This window comes from Ctenocephalides felis, unplaced genomic scaffold (genome assembly GCF_003426905.1).
Source record: "Ctenocephalides felis isolate EL2017-DRISC unplaced genomic scaffold, ASM342690v1 CF-g0.4_SCAFFOLD_00845, whole genome shotgun sequence".
Taxonomy (NCBI): domain Eukaryota; kingdom Metazoa; phylum Arthropoda; class Insecta; order Siphonaptera; family Pulicidae; genus Ctenocephalides; species Ctenocephalides felis.
The window spans coordinates 47,531,737-47,553,101 of NW_020536999.1; the positions used below are offsets into that span (position 1 = coordinate 47,531,737).

General features: G+C 26.2%; 1 protein-coding gene across 1 annotated transcript in view; it reads left to right on the plus strand.

The window, feature by feature from the left end:
- The window catches only part of LOC113364027 (guanine nucleotide-binding protein G(o) subunit alpha), a gene marked incomplete in the record, with an annotated part of 295,478 nt that overhangs the window by 212,416 nt on the left and 61,697 nt on the right, over window positions 1-21,365 (plus strand). The window contains 1 exon segment of the mRNA XM_026606489.1: window positions 13,521-13,662. Within this exon segment, the coding sequence (XP_026462274.1) occupies window positions 13,521-13,662 (142 nt within the window).

The following is a 21,365-nucleotide window of genomic DNA, read 5'->3' on the forward strand; positions in this document are numbered from 1 at the left end:
ATTATAACCCAACAACCTAAGTTATCGAAGGAAAGTTTTATTAAATTTCATAATTAAGTTACATAATTGATCTTTTTTAGACAGAGTTTATTTATATTTAATTCAACTCTAAATTAATTTTATATATTGTATTATTACTTTATTTATTGAAATTATGTACTATATATAACAACTATCAGTTTAAATAAAGTAAAGTTTCAATGTAACTGCGTAGAGGAGAAGGAGAGTTTCAATAAATTCCATGAATGTTAAATACATAGATACACATATACAAACTATATTAGGAATTAGTATTACTAATAATATTAGGTTGTCAAATATCTCCCTTCCGCCTTTTTGTATTATAAAACAAGAGCAAAAAAGCGGAAGGGAGATATTTGACAACCTAATATATTATAAGTATATTTAAAAATATTATAGTTTTATTGGATTGATATTTTTTTAGATATATGTTAGAATGTTGTCTATAGGTACTTCAGCAAATCTCCAATTAATTTTTTTGATAGATTTAAAATTTAAGCATTCAGCTTATAAATTAATAATGACGTTAACCTCATGGAGTTAAGAATTCAAATATTTTACCTTTACTTATTAAATTATTCGTTTAAAAAAAATATGAAAAGTACTTTTTATACTAGATATTAGACATATGATTATAAATATTCCTATTATTTATAAATATTTTATATTTTTCTGTTTTTTGACGTTCTGAAAACGTTGAACTGCGCTGCTTCTAACATCCTTGAGAAATTTAATATATCGAATATGACAATAATGAAGCTTACACCGAATGAAGTAATAATTTATAACCGAATGTCCTTCCAGCTGCTCGACATCTCCTCGAGAGCTTTTTAGCCGAGTAGGCGGATTAATCGATCATCCACCGTGCCGAGGGTGTATATAATCCCTTTAGTCGAAAACTGCGCGTCGTTTCTGAGTCGCATCAAATATTAGTGGTGCCAGTGCTTCGCCCCAGAATTAATTACACTTTACTTGGACTGTGCAACATAATATGCATATTAATGACACTTTGTGTGTCGAGTTTATACTTTGGACGATGCTTAAAACGCTTATTACTTGAGACAAACACACCTTTATACTATAGTTGTAAAGTAATGATAACGATAATAATATGATGATGACGAGCTTTGCTGGAATGCAGGCGAAAGATATTTTGAAATCTCACTTTGAATGTATTATCTTCTATATTTATATTCGTACCCTTATCGATCGCCAAGTCAATTTTTCGTATTTTTCTTATTTTTATGTTCAATAGTAACAAAAATACTCTTGATCTTCTCAATCATATTTCATCTTAATGAATTCAATGACAATTTGAACTTGAGAGCTATGTATAGTTTTCATTGCAATGCATAAATTAACTAATGCTCTGAAATTTTATTATGACTTGTAATAAAATATTGTTATATCAGGTGTTTAACAATATAAATTTCACTTTTTTATTTGATCAGCCATTTGCGTGAATACATACTTATATTTTTAGTCAGTGATTGATGATGATAAGGTTTTGTGTTGATTGGTGCCTGCCCCTTATTTTTTTTAAATTTTGCCCCAATTTTTACTTATAATATTCATAAATTTAATTCTATAATTCAACATAAGAAATTATAACAATTTTTTTTATTATGTTATCCTTTGTAGATATAATTTGTTTGTAATTCAAATTAATAGAAATATGAAATAATTTAACATTTCGGTAATGTTTTATAATATAGATTACAATGTCAAATATTGTTCAACCGTGTTTTTTTATTATTGAGTAATTTTAAACCTGATTAACTAGTTTTATCGAAATTTTAACGTTTACATGTGTTAAGAAGCGAATAAGTGGAAATTTATATAGTATTACAGGAATCTTTAATTTCACAACAAAATTACAATTTCAATATTTCAAAACTATATTTCTCATTTCAAAAGTAAGTATTATGCACTTTTCTCTAGAATTTAAATGTTGTATTTATTAACTATTAGGCATCATGAATAGGGTCGATACTCATAAACTAATAGCAAGAGATAAAAATCAAGTTTTATTAGAAAAAAATCAAACTAATTTTTACCATAGAAGTAAACTACAAAAACCACAGTTTGTATATATTCGAACTATATTTTTTTTAATAAAACAAGTTTTATTAGAAAAAATCAAACTAACCTTTATCATAGAAATAAAATACAAAACCACAGTTTGAATAAATTCGAAGTATATTTTTTTCTCAAAGCAAATATTATATGCGCGTACTCTAGAACTAATTACAATTATTGAGGAATGTTAGTTGCTGATACAAATTTTATGATATACTCGTAAAAGTGTAAAAATCATGCTTCTAGAAAATATTTTGAAACTCTCTTTATCACGTACAAAATTATAACTGAATAAATAAATGAAAATTATTTTTTTTAGAGTAAATATTAAAAATGCTTAAATATCACCTTGGATTTTTCTACCCAAAATAATTGCTTCAATAATGTTGCCAATAATTTTTATAATTTCGTACCATATTTTAACTGGCTTTTAGTAATTTTAATATCTAATTTTCATTTTTCTCACTAATAATTTGATATACATTATTACTTAAGTTTATATTTGAAACGATTTAATTTGTCAAATCCTGTTTACATGTACTCTATTCAACTTACGATCAACAAAATTATTGCAGTAAATGGAGAGGAAAAAAGCGTATGCCCTGTGAATTGTTTTTACTGTGCTCCAATTTACTTGAGTTCTAAAACTATTACTAGAACCTTATTAGATATTATTAGTTAGATTTTATAAATTCGATTTATTCTTTGTTGAACAAAAGTTGATTGTTTGTCTAAATTTTATACTTCAAAAATAAACGTATACGAATCATGTTTTCAAAAGACAACCCCAGAATTTATTATTTCTTTCATAAGTGAATGTTATTCCCGTTTCCGCAAAAGAGCATTGCTTAACCTGTGTATCAATCCCAAAGCTTTCTCGTGACCCCATTCGCATGCGCGATGGGCAAAAGTTCAGAAGCTCTCTGCAACAATACTGCAAGAAAAGCTCGCTTCCATTCACTATTGGAATAACGTGGGCCATTTTAATTCCTCACGTTGCACCATAGGGTGCAGCGGGGTGGATATGAATGTAGGGCACATCCGTTTCAATTCCGATGTGCAACAAGTCTTGATAACTTATTCATAATATCGCGATGTTGGGCCATATGGTACTCTCGTAGAAACTTGAAGACAATATAGTAGAGTCGGGGTGATGGGAGTTAATGTTATGAAGACGATTTTGAACGGTATCGGAGATCACGTTTTTCTATGAGGAATAGAAATATCTATTTGATGTGTTTGCTTTTGGATTTTTTTCTATATTCTTATTTGAAATCTATTTGGACAAATTGTTTATCTCAAAGATAATGCCACCAAGATTTCAACATGGTGCCTATTACTATTAAGATCCAATCAACCTCTGCAATGATACATGTGTAATATTAGCTTATAAAGGTACGGTTTTGAGATATACAAAATGTTTTGTAGTTTATTTTATATGAAAAAGTGCAGCATAAAATTTATTCTGAAAGCTATAATTTCACCCGTTTTCTATTATATTATGAAATTTACATCAGCGATCAACTTCTCTTAGAAACTGATGTATTTGCTATTGGAACTCCTTCTATGCTATTATTTAGAATCTCCTTATACATATTGAATAACCCATCATAATTTTATTAATAAATATTTATCAGCACTTGATAAAAAAAAGAATTTTCACTAATAAAACGATATGATAAAAATTTCTCTCTAATTAATATGTTATCAGCAATGAATTATATTTTACGTTTTTATTTTGTAAGACCACATACATGATATCTTATTTTACATTATCATAATAAAACTAGGGTTGTTAGATAATGTTATATTAACAAATAACATTTACAAATTTTATCCTGTGATATGCAATATTAATATTTATATAAGCGATATGATAAATGTATCTACAAAGTAAATAAAAAATCAATGTCTGACATTCTAATAATTTCGCAATATTTGTGATTTGTTATACATTATTACATATATTTTTTAGTTTTATAACATATTTTCACACAATACCTGAGTTTAATTTATAATTCTAAATTTTGTTAATAACATTAATAATTCTATTGATAAAATTTTATACATATAAATCTCAATAATAACAATTTTCATTTAAATTAATTGCATTTTGATCATATTAAAGTTATGAGAATAGAAACTATTGTAATTCAACAGATATAATAATAAATTATTATATTAGTGTACTAACTAACCTTTGATAATTTAATATATTAGTCTTTTGATGTTAATTGAGCATTAATATATCATTTATGCTTGTTAATTGTTTCTAATTGAGTTGGCAATTGGCACTAATAAATTGAGACAGGATGGTAATCGTGTATATATGCAAATAGTTTGAATGGTTTTAAAATAAATATTATTTAAATATAGTTTCTTTAATTATTTCTGTTTGTCACATGTTGCTCCAGATTTATGGAGAAAAAAAATTAACACAATTGAAAGGGATGAAATTTTAAAAACGTATGCTACACTTCTTATTATATTTAATTTGCAATATTTATTATGGTTTATTTTCATCATCTAACTAAATTATAGTTTTTTGGGGTTTTATAGTTGGAAATTACTAGTTGATAGTTTTTTGGTTCAAGAAAGTGGTTCATCACCGAGCAAATATGTTTGCCTGTATATATTTATCATAGATTATGGTAGCTTTCATTATATTCAATTTGTACTTCTTTATTTATTATGTCCTATGTTCATTATCTGTAAGTAAACTATACTGCATTGGTATTTTACTGGTTTGAAATGCTATATGACGGCTATTTATTGTCGAATCGTAGTAAAGAAATATATTTTTAAAGTGCTTATTGTTTTCTAGGAAAATGGTTTATTACTAAACAAATATCTTTGTCTATATATATATAGATTTACATTAGCTTTCATTATATTAGTTTATACTTTACCAATTTACCATGTTTTATGTTCATTATCTACGAAAATTATACTCCATTGGGGTTTTACTGGTTTAAAATGCTATGTGGTGGCTTTTCAGTATCGAATCGTAGTAAAGGGATATGTTTTTTTTTTAAGTTTTTGTTGTTTTTTAAGAAAATGGTTTATTACCTAACTAATATCTTTTTAATTTAATACCTAACTAATACATATATATTTACAATAGCTTTTATTACATTAGTTCATACTTTTCTATTTATTATGTTTCGTGTTCATTATCTACGAAAACTATATTTCTTTGGGGTTTTATTGGAAGAAAATGCAGCGTGATGGCTAGTTGCCGAAACGTAGTTAAGAAATATATTTTTTAAAGTTCTTGTTGTTTTCCAAGAAAATTGGTTTATAACTAAAAAAATACATGTTTTCCTGTATATATTTTTAATCACTTTTATTATATTTAATTCGTACTTTATCATTTATTATGATTTATCTTAATTATCCAAGTATATTAAAGATATTTGTTTTTAACTCTGTTTTATTTATCAGAAATACATAAAGATTTTTATGAGCTAAATTGACAATATTTAAAAGAGATGCCTAAGAAGAACTCTAATGAGATCTTCTTAGTTTAATAATTAATATGATGATATTATATTAGAGCTAATCGAAGACTAAGTCTAAATGCCAATGTTAAGGTCGCTGTGAATAGTTTCATTTGTCACGTACCACGGAGAATTGTATTGTATGTAGAATTTTTGACTGTGTCCTCTGCATTATAGCTATATTTGGTTTGTAAGCACAACCCCGGAGCTCAAGTCCGTAGGTCCAGATTGGTTTGATGATTGTTTTATAGTATTTTGGAGTTTTATTCATTTGAATTGCTAGGTGATGGCTATTTATTAGTGTCGAAACTCAGGAAATATTTTGTTTTTAAGTTTTTTTTGTATTTTCCAAGAAAATTGTTTATCATCAAACAAATATACCTGCATATATATTTGCGATTTTATATTAAAGGTAATCTAAAATCTTAAATTTCCAACTTTTATTTGTAATTGTATATATCACCTTTATATCCATTAGTGACCCTCGTTCAACCTCGCTTACAAATTCACCGTTTCGGGGTATACTGTGAGCTTTAATTATTCATGTTGTTCGTCAACATATTTCTGTGGGAGCTTATATATATATATATATATATATATATATATATATATATATATATATATATATATTATAATTATTTATATTCCGAGTATATTTCTCCCGACTACGCTTCTGACTGGAAATATTCGTAAACCTGAGGCGACCGCATCGTAGCTTTGTGTCGCATCTAATCACTTTGCTTTGTTCCCAATAATTGTTTTCGAATTAATATCCGTTCGTATTACTTCGCCCGTGAAACAATATACAATTGCATGCTATTAACTTCGCTTTGAGATATACTAACGGATTGTAATGAAATTTTGCGAACAAGTCTGTGGGTGGAAATTTAATAGAAACTTCTGTAGGTATTCGACTTTATTAGGTATTAATTTATGTAATGAGGAAACTGTAATTTTAATAGTAAACGGATTGTAATTGATGTATTTGATCTAACCAAGCTCATAAGGTGCGTGATATGTTTTAGAAGTTCTTGAGGAAATTTGACTTTATAAGGTAATAATTGACGTAATGTGGAAACTAAATTTAATACTAACTGGAAACAGATGTATTCGATTAAAATGAATTTATGGGGTGTATGATTTGTTTGCCCAGTTTTGGAGGATTTTGTAGTTATTCGTTTTAATTGGGTAATAACTTGTGTAATGAGAAAACTGTAATTTTAATAGTAAATGCGATTGTTATCAATCGAAATAAGTTTATAAGGGTGTGATGAATTTGATCAGATTTACAAGATTCTGCGTTTATTCGACTTATGCAATGAGAAAACGATCGATCGAAGATAAGCGTATAATATATTTAATTAGTTTGAGTAGCTTTGGTACTTATTCTAATATTTTTTTGTAGTGATTTATTCATCTTCAATTTTAATAGAAAAGAGCTTGGAATAGAGATATTCATTTGGATCAATTGTTTAAAACATTCATGGACGCTATAGCATTCATTTTCCTTTATATAGAATTCATTGCATAGATTATAATCTGACTACCCTTATGAACAGTGTTTAATCAAATTTCGGTATAAAACCCACTGAAACTATTTTTAAATCTACGAAACTCCACATTTCATATATTATCCGTAGATGTAGATGTAATATCGCACTATTTTGCGATGTAAATAAAATAAGGATTAAAGAATATGTACCTATTCATGTCACATATATATATAATTGGAAACGATGACATAAAACTATATATATTATTTATATATATATATATATATATATATATATATATATATATTCAACAGAAAAAATAAACTTTTGGAACAATTTCTTTATAAGAAAACATAAAACTATATCTATATAAACAATAGAAAAAATAAACTTTTGTAACATTTTTTTTAATGAAAACATATTATTAACATGAAACAATATATTAAAGTGACGGATGTGATTGTTTATTTTTACACAAATAATTAAATCTAGGCTTAATTTGAGTTAGTGCAGATCGTAATAAATTTTCAACATTTATTAAAGTTGAACGGTGTTTTGATTTTATATAAGTTAATGTGGAAAAGGCTGATTCACATAAATATGTTGCACAAAATGGTAGTAATTTGTTTATTGCCATTTCCGATAGTAGGGGATATTCTGATTTGATTTCTATCTAAAATTCATGCACAGGCACTTGAAAAAATCTGAGTCGCAAGGTAGTATCACTTGTTAATTCGGCAAATTCTTCTTGTGCTTTTAAGTTTAAAAAATTTATTTCTTCCATTTCAATTGAAAATGGATTGCAAATCCATTGTTATGTATCGATATCATTGGGAAATGATTAACTATAATTTTTGTTGTAGGAGTATCTTCTTTTGAAATATTGTTATTATTTATATACTCGTTAGTAAATGGAAACATTTCGAGCGATCCACCTTCCACTCTGTTTTTTCCATATAAGAATTATTTTAACAAAGGCCTCAAGTTTGTTTTTTAACATAAACATATTAACGCAGACTCCCAGCATTGATAAATTCATATCATTGATTTTATCAAAAATATCGGCCAAATAGCATAGCTTGAGAAGCCATAAATTATCGTGAAAATAATCGGCCTAATAATACTAATTTTGAAATTTTGTTTACAATGATTGAAAAATATCAGATTTTGGCGACCCCACTCTAGTAGTCCCGCGACCCCATTGGGGGTCGCGACCTACACTTTAAGGAGCCCTGATCTAGAAGATTCTCTCTATTTGTAACAAAACAAGTAAATTGGATGAAATAGAAGCTTAGATAGTTATTAGGTATTAAATTTCATAATCAGGAGCAATTTCAATAATAAAGGAAAATTCATTATGATGTAGATACTTTTTTGTTGTATAATTTTATATGCAGTTTATCAAGTAATCATTAATTTTACTTAATTTATTATCAAGTTTGAATAATTATATTAAAAATGCAAGTGGCAATACTTCCTTTTTATTTAAAAGCGTAATGGTTGCAATTTGATTTTAAATGTTGAGAGTAAAATTTGCTGTGTTGGCAAAATAGATTTAATGTGTTTAATTAATTTGAAAAATTATGATTACTCTATTATGAAAAATAATAGAGGTATATTTATACCTTTCCACTTCTTACATTTCGGCGGACTTTTCCGAGTATTCTAGTCGAAATAATTGATAATTTTGTACTGAAACTCTATTTTTTTTTGTTTTAAAACAATTAAAACAATTGTTTTTCGTAGCTATCTATACAATAAGTACATGTAGCTATGATTTTAGACAATTTAAAAATATGGGGTGTGAAGGATAACTATCCTATGATATAAGATTCTGTTATTCTCGTATTAAATTTTTAAATAATGTCATGTAAAAATTTACTACAATTTTCTTGCCGAGTTTTGTATCTGGAGCAGAAGTGGTTGATCTCTTATTCAACAGTTAGAATATTTGCATTAGCTTAACCTCTCATGAAGTATCAAATTATAATTTTAAATTGAACTCAATATTTCTTATTATTATATTAATGTATTAATGAAATATTAGGTTTCATATCGATTATATCTTTAGATTTTTTCGGAAAATCTCATTTTTCTTTCTCTATTCTCACTCGAATATTTTCATCAGGCGTCAAGTGCGCGGGTGAATGAGTGCTCCTCGGAGTTCTATAAAAAGAATATATTCAAAAGACGCGAAAGATTATCCTGGCAGCGTAGAAGACTTTGATAAAATAACACGTAATATCATTTTCTACCGGCAGTTTCGATATCGGAATATTGATAAGAATAAAAGAAGACACTGTCGCACGTGTATGTACTTTCGTATGCTTTCTAAAATGTGTGCCATGGAAGTTGTCCTCGTGCAGGATGAGAAAACAAAGAATTCGACGTCGAATGAAATATTTATTTTCCGCGATGAATAATTTTTGTTTGCTTTGTTGCTTCGTCTGCTTTTGAGTAGCTTGCAATAAACCATTTCCAGAAAAATAAAATTATATTTCCTTAAACATTTGAATATATGCTTGGGAAATATTAAAAAGAAAATATAGGTCATAAATATTCTGATTATTGTTTATTTAGAGATTTTACTCTTGAAAAAAAAACTGTTTGAACTACAAATAACGTTTACAGATGTTTTATAATGTAGTAATTATATAAACACCTATTTTGGCCTTTAAAAAGCGCCTGTAAGTATTGTAAATGATTCTTCAATTTTTCTTTCTCAATAATATTTTGATTATTATAAAATAGTTTTCGAATAATTTTTTTTCCCCAAATATAGTTTGGAAAACAGTTTTGGGAAATAACCATGGACTATAGTATTTGATTTTTTTGGGAAAAAAATGTTTGGGGAGAAACTATGGACAACAGTCTTTGTTTTTTTGGGAAAACAATCTTGGGAAAAAACCATGGAATCATAAAACCATAGTCTTTGATTGTTGGGAACAATTTTTTGGGGGGAGAAACCATGGACTATAGTCTTTGATTTTTTGGGAAAACAAAGGAAAACATAGCTAATAATCAGTTAATGAAAAAACATTAATTTCATTTAATAATAATTTAACTTATTTGTTTATTATTTAAGTACATGCTATAATTATATACTAATTGAAATAAAAGATAAAGTCATAGCATATTATAGCTTTAAATTTGTATAAGTACATTTTATAATTCTCATTCTGATACAAATAAAAGATTAATTTGTTTGTAGCAAAATATAATACGGGCTAATGAATTAATTAATCAAATCAGGCATTTAATCTCTTATGTTATTACTGCCTAATGAAATGGATTTTGTTCATAGTCATAGTTTTTCATAGTTGGAAGATATTTGATATTTTTGCAGTATGATCTTGCATAGTAACAGTGAACTTGACATATATTCATTTAAAGCAATTACTTCAAAATGACATATATTCATTTAAAGCAATTACTTCAAAAATACATTCTACTGAAAAACTTCAAAACATCAATTACATTTTAAAGATTTAAGTATGAACATTTTCTTACCCTATATTTGGAGTCAATTTCTTGTATCTAAAATAATACACTAAAATGTAGTACTCTACATTGTTGTAGGATTATAATTGGCTCTGAGAAATTACAATTATTGCTAGATTCAGTTTATCAAACAATTATATTTGTTGATATAAGAATACGATTTTGGACTCATATTTTTTTATTGTACCTTTTCTATTAGTAGCATCAATATACTAATTCACCAGCTCAGCCTTCCAATTCAGCATACATTTTGCCGTTAGCTTTCCCAAAAGTGGTTTACAATTTCCCAGTCTTATGTATCACACAGTCTTCAGACTTAACAATAACATCTTCAGAAGAAAACGAGAACAGACCAATAGAATCTTAGGCTCTAGTGTTCTTTGGAGGAGTATATATAATGATTGTATGCCAAACATGGTGCTCATATTTATTTTACCCAAAAACAATATTAGCACATTGTCTTCGGGAATGATGGAACGGCATCTCTAAGTGAAATGTCGAGTGAATTTTACTACGAGCAAAAAGCTTCTAGCTTGGTCAGGATGTTTGCAAAAGCTAAACGATACGAAATATTTAATTATATTTAACTTTTGGATCATTATAACTGGTGGTAAAATTACAAAAATTTGTTCTCGAGGACGGAATACATTTTTAGATTGTAGAATGAGGTTAAGTTGTAGAAGTAAATGTCACCCTTTCGTACGTCTCCCCTTATTCTTTATAGGGTATATAATTTTACCATAATATTATCTAGTGTTCAGTCTATATTAAATCTAGTATTCTTGGAGCAAATAAGCTTTATGGAAATTCAAAATTATATTAGATTTTGTACATTCAACTACGGATAGAACAATTTCATTTAATGGTCTATTATACCTGATATCGATAACTATATAGATATAGTTTTAGTAAGTTGTTAAACACCAGTTCCCATTGAATATTATGATGATAAACTTTACTGAGTCTTGTTAAGTCTGTCTTTCAGTAATGTAGAAAGTTCGAAATGGCTATATATTTAATTTGAATTGCAGTTCTAATAATCTCCAGCAACTAAAACTAAAGACTAAAAAATGATTGTAATTTTTTTATTTGTTTAAAAAAGTACATGTGATATGTTTATGTAAATCTTATATTTTATTTATTTTCGTACAAACTTTCTTGTGTATATATAGAAGTTTTTTCTGTTAATTTGAATAATCTCTGTGAATCTGTTCCTATTTCACGCAAATTGAATCTGGAAGATTAAATAAAGCTTGCCAAATTCTGCGCAAAACTTCTTAATTGAATATACACCGTAATTCAAAGTCAAGGTTTCTCGAAATGATATAAATGATGCAGATAACACAAAGTAGGAAAAACAGTTTTCTAATTAAGAAATTTTTGCATTTATATATAACAAATTTGGAAAGGTTTTAGGTACTCTGTTCTGAATTATATTATATGTTTAGAAATATAAAAGAATCGTAATCAACCAAGTGCATTTTTAGTGTACATAAAATAATTAAAAGTTATACTCACAAATAAGTTGTAGGTTATTATAATATAAGTTGTAGGTCAACAGTGAATCATAATCTGTATCTATAATAAATAAATGACTAATTTTATTTGACTACTTCAAGTTTTAATATATAATTAGTAGAAGTTTAAATAATTACTAAAAAATAGATCTCAAAAGGTCGTAATATTATCTAAAAATGTCTAGGTATTATCTGGAATTGATAAAACCTAAAATCATAAAATTCTGTTTCACTTTTTTCGATTTGAATCGAGTTTATCTTTAATACTTTTATGTATACAATATATTCTTGCGATTTTCATATATAAATCCATTTGTAAGACTTGAATTTCATTTATATGAATTTTATTTAAGATTATAAGAATTCTTTTCACTCTGAATAAAAAAATCAGAAATACATGATTAAAGCTCGAGGATATATTTATTAATATATCTGTCTTGCGAACATAAAATCATTACCAAGCTGATATCATCATTTATTTTACTAAAAGAAAGGAATTTCTAATTAAATTAATGTTTTCATTTTATATTTGATGTGTCGATATCAAATCTTTTAAGTAAATTAAAAACCAGATTTTAGTGGAATTCTATCAGGTTTTATATTTAAAACAGGGGAATTAAATAACATACCTTAAGAAGAAGATTATTGATTATTAGTTTGTTGATTTCGATAGATCATTGAAGCACTTCGTATATGATGATTTTCTTTATTAAGAAATATTTAACTAGTTATTAAAAAGAACACTTTTTTATAATAACTATATTATATATGTATTATAAATGACATGATGCATTCTGGGTTATATATAATACTAAGAGCTAAAAAATATTAATATATATATATATATATATACTTATATATATATATATATATATGTGTGTGTATATGTGTGAGTGTATATAATATAATTTACAAAAAGTTTCATTTATACGATTCAACAGGTATTCTATTTCATTAAAACGCCAGTAAACATCGTAGTATAATAAATAATGGAAAACTTTCATTAATTACCTTTACTTTCGCAAAAGGTTCAATTATTTATGACGAGCAAATTACGCTTTAAAAGTTCTTGAGACTGTTTAATATATTATTTATATATTTTCTACTATGTTACCTGGAATCGTATAAATTTCTTTTGCCTGTACTTTGAAAAATCAAATGAGATTACAGGGAGATAGCACATACATTTTGCTCAAAGAAGATTTTGACTTTTCATTTAACAGCGATGGGATATTTAGATTAATATAAGAGATTTTAAGACCAATCTCATATGGATCCTGTTATTAGTGTCGTGATTTAATTTTGTATCAAGCACAAGAAATTAATTATATGAAAATGATTTTTATTTGAAATATTCGCGTCTTGTGAAAGTTGTTAGTGTATTACAATAATTTATTCTTTTCTTTCAGAATTATCCATGAGTCGGGTTTCACAAGCGAAGACTTCAAACAATATCGACCAGTTGTTTACAGTAATACCATTCAATCACTGGTTGCCATACTGCGGGCCATGCCCAATTTGGGCATTAGTTTTGGGAATAATGAAAGAGAGGTGAGGACAGTAATAATTTATTTATATTTATATACATTTATATTTATGTATATTTCTATTCTCCGTACTTCATTACGTTTTCTCATAAAATCATAAATGTAAACTAAATGCTTAATATTTATTAATAATGAAAATAAAGTCAAGCCTAATAATTAAAAAGATGTAATCCAACAAAGTAAAGTATCTATGTCTGTAACTTATAATGCCAAGTTTTTTTTGTTTTTCTATTAAATAGAAATAATTAACAAATTTTAAGTGAAAAAGAAAATCATTCACAAGCAAACCAACAAATTTTTAAAAATATTTTATAAATAAATAATAGGGTATTACTTTCTATAACTTAGAACTCTAAATATTGATGCCCAGTTTCATCCATCTAATCTGGTATGATAAAAAATGATATATAACATTTTAATTCATTAAAATCATTTCTAGTTTTCCAAATAACATAAATATATGAAATATTTCATTTCATTATTCATCACTTAGATATATAGCATATCAGCACACTTTCATATAGATAAGATAACTAAATTTTTCACATGCTGAGTCATAAAAATGCAATAAACGATTTAATATAGAAATTACATATATGTACTCAATATTATATAAACCATAAATTTTAAATTGACCATTAATTCTTTATTTAAAATTCTATTTAATGCAGCATGCGGAAATAAATATATTTATGGCAGTGATAATAAAATATTTTTAGTTTTAAAAATCCAACGTGGTAGTAAATAGATATTTAATCGTTGTATTTTTACATCGTTGTGTATTTTAATAAACAGTTTAAAAATCTGGGAATAATATTTGCAGCTTGCAAACAATTAATAAAATCATTAATAATCAGGTTTTTTCATTCAGTTGTTTATAAATACATTTTTATATTTTGAGACAAAATCAATAGTAACGAGCACATGAAAATGAAGTAGAGAAAAACAAATTATGCACTTCTTTTTAACTATTCGTTTCGTTTTTCAAATAGATTTTGAACATTTGTGGAAATGACAAAATCAATATTTGAATCAATATTTTAGTACCAATAGTTTACGCTGAATTTAACACACTATTTACCCCCTATTTTATTTTTCTTTCACCCTTTGATATTTTTGCTCAAAATGCCACATACTTCTCAAAGCAGAATTGAAAAATTCTGTTGTGTAATATTTATCCTGAAATAGCAAAATAGTTGGAAGAGCTTCGAACAATTCTTTGATCTACAAAGTTAATTAAGTTCTACGGAGCATGCACGTCTGAACTTTTAAAAAAGTTTTTAATTGGAGACAAAGAAACTTGAGCTATGCCATTTAAAGGAAAAGAAAGTATTATATCGTTTTCAATATACTATTTTTGAAATAAAATTTTTTAAAAGGAAGGATAAAACGCTTTAAGTTTTATAGTGATTATTTTATTGCATTAACACTTTCTTGTCCCTGGCGATTTGAGTTATTTTTGGTGCCTTTTGCAAATTATAACTTGGAATTATAAAAAATTATTAATTAAAAATCATCTTTATTGTGGTGCAACATGTGATCATATACGCGATTTAGTGTTTCTTAGGTAGTATATTTATTCTGTTAGTGACTGATTTAATTATGGAATCACATCCATATGTTGTAATAATTTCAATAAGATTGTACCTGTACTTCTTTAATTAACATGTTACAATTATTTGGTAACCTAATGCTTGATTTTTTTTTTATTTTTTTTTAATTTTCATCTAAACTACAACTGCCTGAAAAGGCATTCAGTAATTGTTGTGATTAGTTATTTAAATAAGTTTTTTAAAATACTACCCATTAGTATAATAAATATAAATATGTGACAATAATTAATTCTCAAAATTATTCAAAATTTCGACACATACACAGGCTTTTTCATCATTTTATTTAACTGTACTGGATATTGAATCAGGAACGTTTTATAAGTATAAAATATGTATATTAAAATTGTATTTTTAAGTCCTCCTGGAGCTACTCTGTGGGCTATATGATAAATAAATAAATAAATAAATAAATAAGTCCAATAGTTTATTTTAATTACGATTTATTATTAATTTTATAATAGACTGTTTAATTTAAAGTAAGCAGCAAGTAACGAGCTTTATCAAGAAACAGTATTTATATATATATATTGGCTTAACGAAATTTTCTAAAAATAACTTTCGAAAATATCCTTATTCCTACTTAGGTCGAGAGTAAATAAAAGTCGATGCAAAGTATATAAAATATTAATTAATTTTAATATTATCATAATTACTTTTCTAATAAGTAGCTGTTGAGATTTTATTTGGTGATTATGTTAATATATTCGCTCGCGGTTCTTGTAAATGATCTTTACTGCTATTATCAGAACCTGTTTCCTTTTTAGGAAATTATATTGGATTTTTAAGACATCAAATAAGAATTAAAACCTATCTACATTTTCCTTCATTTTCGGGTCGTTCTATGGTATATACTTCACAGAAATTACAATATAATTAAAATCATTAATTCGAGAAATATTAAACTGCTTTTATTGTATAATGTTGAAAAAAGCACCTTCATTGGCACTTTAATTATGTATTACGTTTCGCAAAAATTAAAAATTAAAATTACTCGTAGTAAAATTTAAATATTTAACAAGCCTGCACGTGACACAAAATTACCCAGTGTGCAGTGTCGTCCAAAAATTTTTGTTTTGTAAAATCTACTTACATAAGGTTCTTAAATTTTGTGAAATTAATATTAATTGGTGATGGTTTTTTAACAATAAGTGTAAAAGTAACAAAAAAATTCTTAAGCCACAGAGTACTCTTTACAATTTGTACAAAAAAGTTGCTTAACTTTCAGTTTATAATGCTGATATTATATAAATTATTTAACTATCAGATATTTGATATCTAATTAGGCATATATTTATATTATGACTAATATAAATCAAATAATACATAATTTGTAATGCCATGCAATCTAAAACTAATCTATTTGTATTATATTACAATATTTTTTTATGTTTTGCTTTGCCACTTTTTTTATTTATTAACTATAATGGTCGTTGACTTTTGCATATGGAAAAATAAAATCATATGATTTTACCAGAAACATTATTAATTTTAGTGATTACAAACCTATTTATTTTATAATTAGATTTAATTTATTTCTCAGTTCTCAGAAATATAAATGACTGTGCAAATATTACTAGCAATAGATTACAGTCATCTTTAAAATAGCATATGATAAATATGTATACATTAACATATTATTAGAATTATTTATTGAAATTTAATTATCGATCTGTAATTGCAAGTTTTCTCTACCAACCATATTTTTTTTAATTTATTTCTTTAATTTTGTATAGTTAATACAAAATATTAACTTTTGTATAGTTATTTTAAAATATAGAGTGAATATTATCTCGTACAGTTTTGTGCGCCCATGGCATATAAATTTGTGTACTCAACTTATTATTATATTGATTATTGGTTTTCTCGATTGTTTACTTTGGATTGTTTAGTTTTTTTCATAATATAAAATATTCTCCAGGCAGAAGAAATTGAATGGTGTTTTAGTCAGAGAACCTTTCTCAAATTTAATCTAATTCTTCGTATATGTGTAAAAACTATTTTGCTGTAGAGCAAAATGCAAACAGTCCATTAAATGAAAATAGAATTAAACTCAGTAGTTTCTCCAGAGAATGAAACTCAATTTATTCAAGAACCTTGAAGTTCTATGCCTTCTGGGGTAATTAGAAGAAGTTGTGAGAACAATAAGTGTTTATTTTAGCAAATATATTCTGTAATATTTCTAAATAGTCCAAAGTTTTATTTAAATAATATTATTTTCTTCATGTTCTTTAATTTTTTAAAGTACCAATTTCATTGACTTGGTTTTAGATAATTCAATTAGATATATTTTCTACAATCTAGATTGTATAAATGAATATACAGTTATTGATGGAAACTAGTAATACATCATGCTTAAGAGAAATTGCTAGAACTGCTCATTATATATATAAATGTTAAATGCATAGAAATAAAATTTGGAATAATTCAGTTTGAACATTTTGATATTCTTGGCGATACAATTTAAAAATTATATTAGTTATTTATATTTTAATAATATAAGGATCTTGTCACCATAGCGCTTCAATGAAAATACTATCATCTATTTGTTTTATTGTTTTTAATCAAAATTATCCATAGTAACTTGATGTTTTGTTAGCAGATGTAACTAAAATTGATATTAACTAATAATAATATAAGAATTTATTTTTCAACTCAAAATGATTATAATTAAAGTATTTTTTTATGTATAAATACAGTCGCAACCGTTATATATTTCTAACAACTAATATAAAAAAATCTAATTAAATCGGTTTTCTTTATGCAGATGGCAAACTTAAAAATAAACCGTTTTTATTAAATGACACATAATAAATATATAAATGATGTATCTCGGATTTTTTATTAATTTTTTTTTGTTTCCTAAACAACATATATCTATGTATGTCTACTTCTATTTATAATTCTATTCTATTTCTCACCTATTTCCTACCAAAAATACATTAACAAAATGACACTTCGTTTTCAATTTAATCTAAATATAGTCTTCGTTCCATGAAAAAATGATAGAAAAACCATTTAGCATTGTTCATATTATATACATCCCAGAATATTGTGCGTTGATTATTCACACGTCAAGATACGTATAATATATACTCACAAGGTACATATTATAGTATGCGGGTATAATAAATATCCCCGAAAATATCTTCGCCTTGAATATTACACGAGACCATGTTTCCATGGGACTATATGTAATAATAGCTTCATCTTTTAGTCAGCCACTTTTTTTCCTGCATTACAGGTAAGGTGTTTTCGATGCGTGCGTTTCCACAGATATTTTCGTATAGATAATTAAATATTAATTTGAATAAATGTGTATTACAGTTTTATATATAGTAACTGTAACAAATTTAATAACCCTATATCTAGTTATTACAACAAAAATAATTAATGTTAACAACGAGCTATACATTTCAATTAAACAATTAATAAACTGCGTTATTTTCTAACAAAAATGAAACACGCATTCTTGCATAAAAATCAATTTTTTTGCTCAAGAGCGTTGGTAAACCGAAAAGTAGAAGTCCAAGGACGATTCTTACGACGAGAAAAAATCGAATAATTGCCGGGAAATCCCTAAAAACAGTCCTTTTCTTTTTCACATACAAATGTTAGTATTTTCATATTTTTGCCATCGGATATGGAATATTTACTCAAGTCAATGGAGCGTTTTGGGTCTGAATTTTTCTACTGTGCGCCAATTCGTATGAAATTTTGAAATTAGGTTTATCTTACTCTCAAGTTCAAAAGTGAAAATAATTTAGACTCCTTTGCCATTTCCCGGGGGAATGACATCCCTCTTAGTGGTGTAATTTATTTTTTTCAAAATAACGACGGATATCGATAAAAGAACTAATTGTAAGAAAAAAATTAATTAGGTAATACTTATAAAAATATGTAAGCTATTGTATATCAAGAAAAGTTATTAGTTATTATTTAGTTTCTGGCTTTCGTACTGTTATTGTATTTACGAGTATTTTTTATTTTCGGCATCAAATTTGAAATATATTATATTCCAGAGACCATCTTCTTTATTTTTTCTAACAAATATTACTATTCTTAACAATAAGTCACGCTGATGCAACTTTTAATATCTTTTATTTACCAAATATCCAATAGCGACTTCTCATATTTGATATGTATAAAAAAATAAATAAATTAGGTAATTTTTAAAATTCGAAAAATTCTTTTCACTCATAATACTTAACACACATAACATGTATAAGTTTTATGGCACCGTCTAAAAAGCTCACACCTTTGTATAATTTTAAGGTAAATAAGAGTTTACTCAAGATAATTTTTATAATATTTATTCTTATCCTAGACTTTATTAAAAATATTGACTCTTGAATTATAAGTGTATCATATTTACTGATAAATATAACAATGTGTGACTGTCTGACCTTTCGGATCAATTTCGGCATTTATATTTGCGCTTAAATATTTAGGTTACAAGTCTAGTCGGCTTTACTGCGTTTGAAATTAGTTGATGAAATTATAATTACTAAATGCTATTCAAAAAATTGCTGGTATCCAAAATATTTAATAATATTTTTGAAAGATTAGTCCGACGTTTGATAGGCATTATGTTTATGTTTATCGCGTATTTTGCACAATGTTTTTGTTTTAACTTGTAAATAATATTCGCAATCTTATGATAACATTATTATCATATTCATGCTACCAAAACATTTCTCCACATTGTTTTGATGGCCTCTTTTATAATCATAATATAAACGTCGAACTTTCTCTATAAGATAATAATGGTGTATTTTTGAGGTAGTAGCCAGAAGGAGTCAGCCGATACATATATTATTTTTTCATATGTATTTTAAAAACGGATATATGTTTTCACATGGAAATAGCCCTTGGCATTTCTGCATCAAATTAGAAGTCATTAGGGTTAGAGAAATTCCAATAATGAAAATACATATATCAAATATAGAGAAGTCCACCGTTGGCTTATAATTCTATAAACAGTTAGGAACTTTAAGGAACCTAACAATAAGTTGTGAATGCCTTTTAACACTAAACGTACCAGAGCGGTCAAATGACCGCTTTTGTAACTTTAGACGAAATTATTAAATTCCCGGTTTTTATATTTCTTCAACTTAAGGCATGACTTTTTCCATAATATAAGACAATTACAATATAAGACATGTACTACACGTATTCTTACCGTTGGCGGTCAAATAACCGCTTTTCAAATTTTTATTGCTAGTTGATTATTAGAAAAGGTTTATTGTTTATTTATAGAAAGAATATAAGGTTTTTGAACGCTATATCACTTTGTTAAAATAGTTACTTACATATATTGCAATAAACAATATGAAAAAAAAAGAAAAATTAACTTCAGTCATTTTCATCCTTGTTCGTTCCATTTTTGCATATGGTTTGTGTTTTTCGAGAACATGTTCCACAAACATATTTTGTGCATTTAACCCAGATATTTACAGTTTTATCCTTTTTACAATAATTATTTGTCACGTCTTTCTTATTTTAGAGATTTTAGAAAGGTAAATGACTGAAGTTAAATTTCCTTTTTTTTTCATGCAATATATGTAACTATTATGATGAAATGATATAATGTTCAAAAATCTTATATTCTTTTTATAAATAAATAATAAACCTTTTCTAATAACTAACTAGCAATGAAAATTTGAAAAGCGGTCTTTTGACCGCCACCGGTAGGAATAGGTATACATAAAATGTTGGTAGGTTTAGTGTTAAATACAATACAATTATTACAATTTCTAAATGAATATTAATTTTTATATATGCAATGCCAGATATAGGCTATGGGTTTTCTCTTGGAAGCATATTGCTATCTACATTTCCAAATAAAAGCCCATGTCACACTGCTTGACATCAGGCTTCGAAAAGCGGGCATAGAACCTGAACCTCTGATTCAAATTCCATAGCTCTACTAACCCACGGACGAGCCTAGAAATACTCCTCAGAGTATAATAATTAATAATATATAATAATAAATATTGGAATTGTATTATTACAAAATTATCACCAATAATTAAATATAAAAATCGCTAAATATAAATACATATAAGGCATATATATTTATATATATCATTTATGT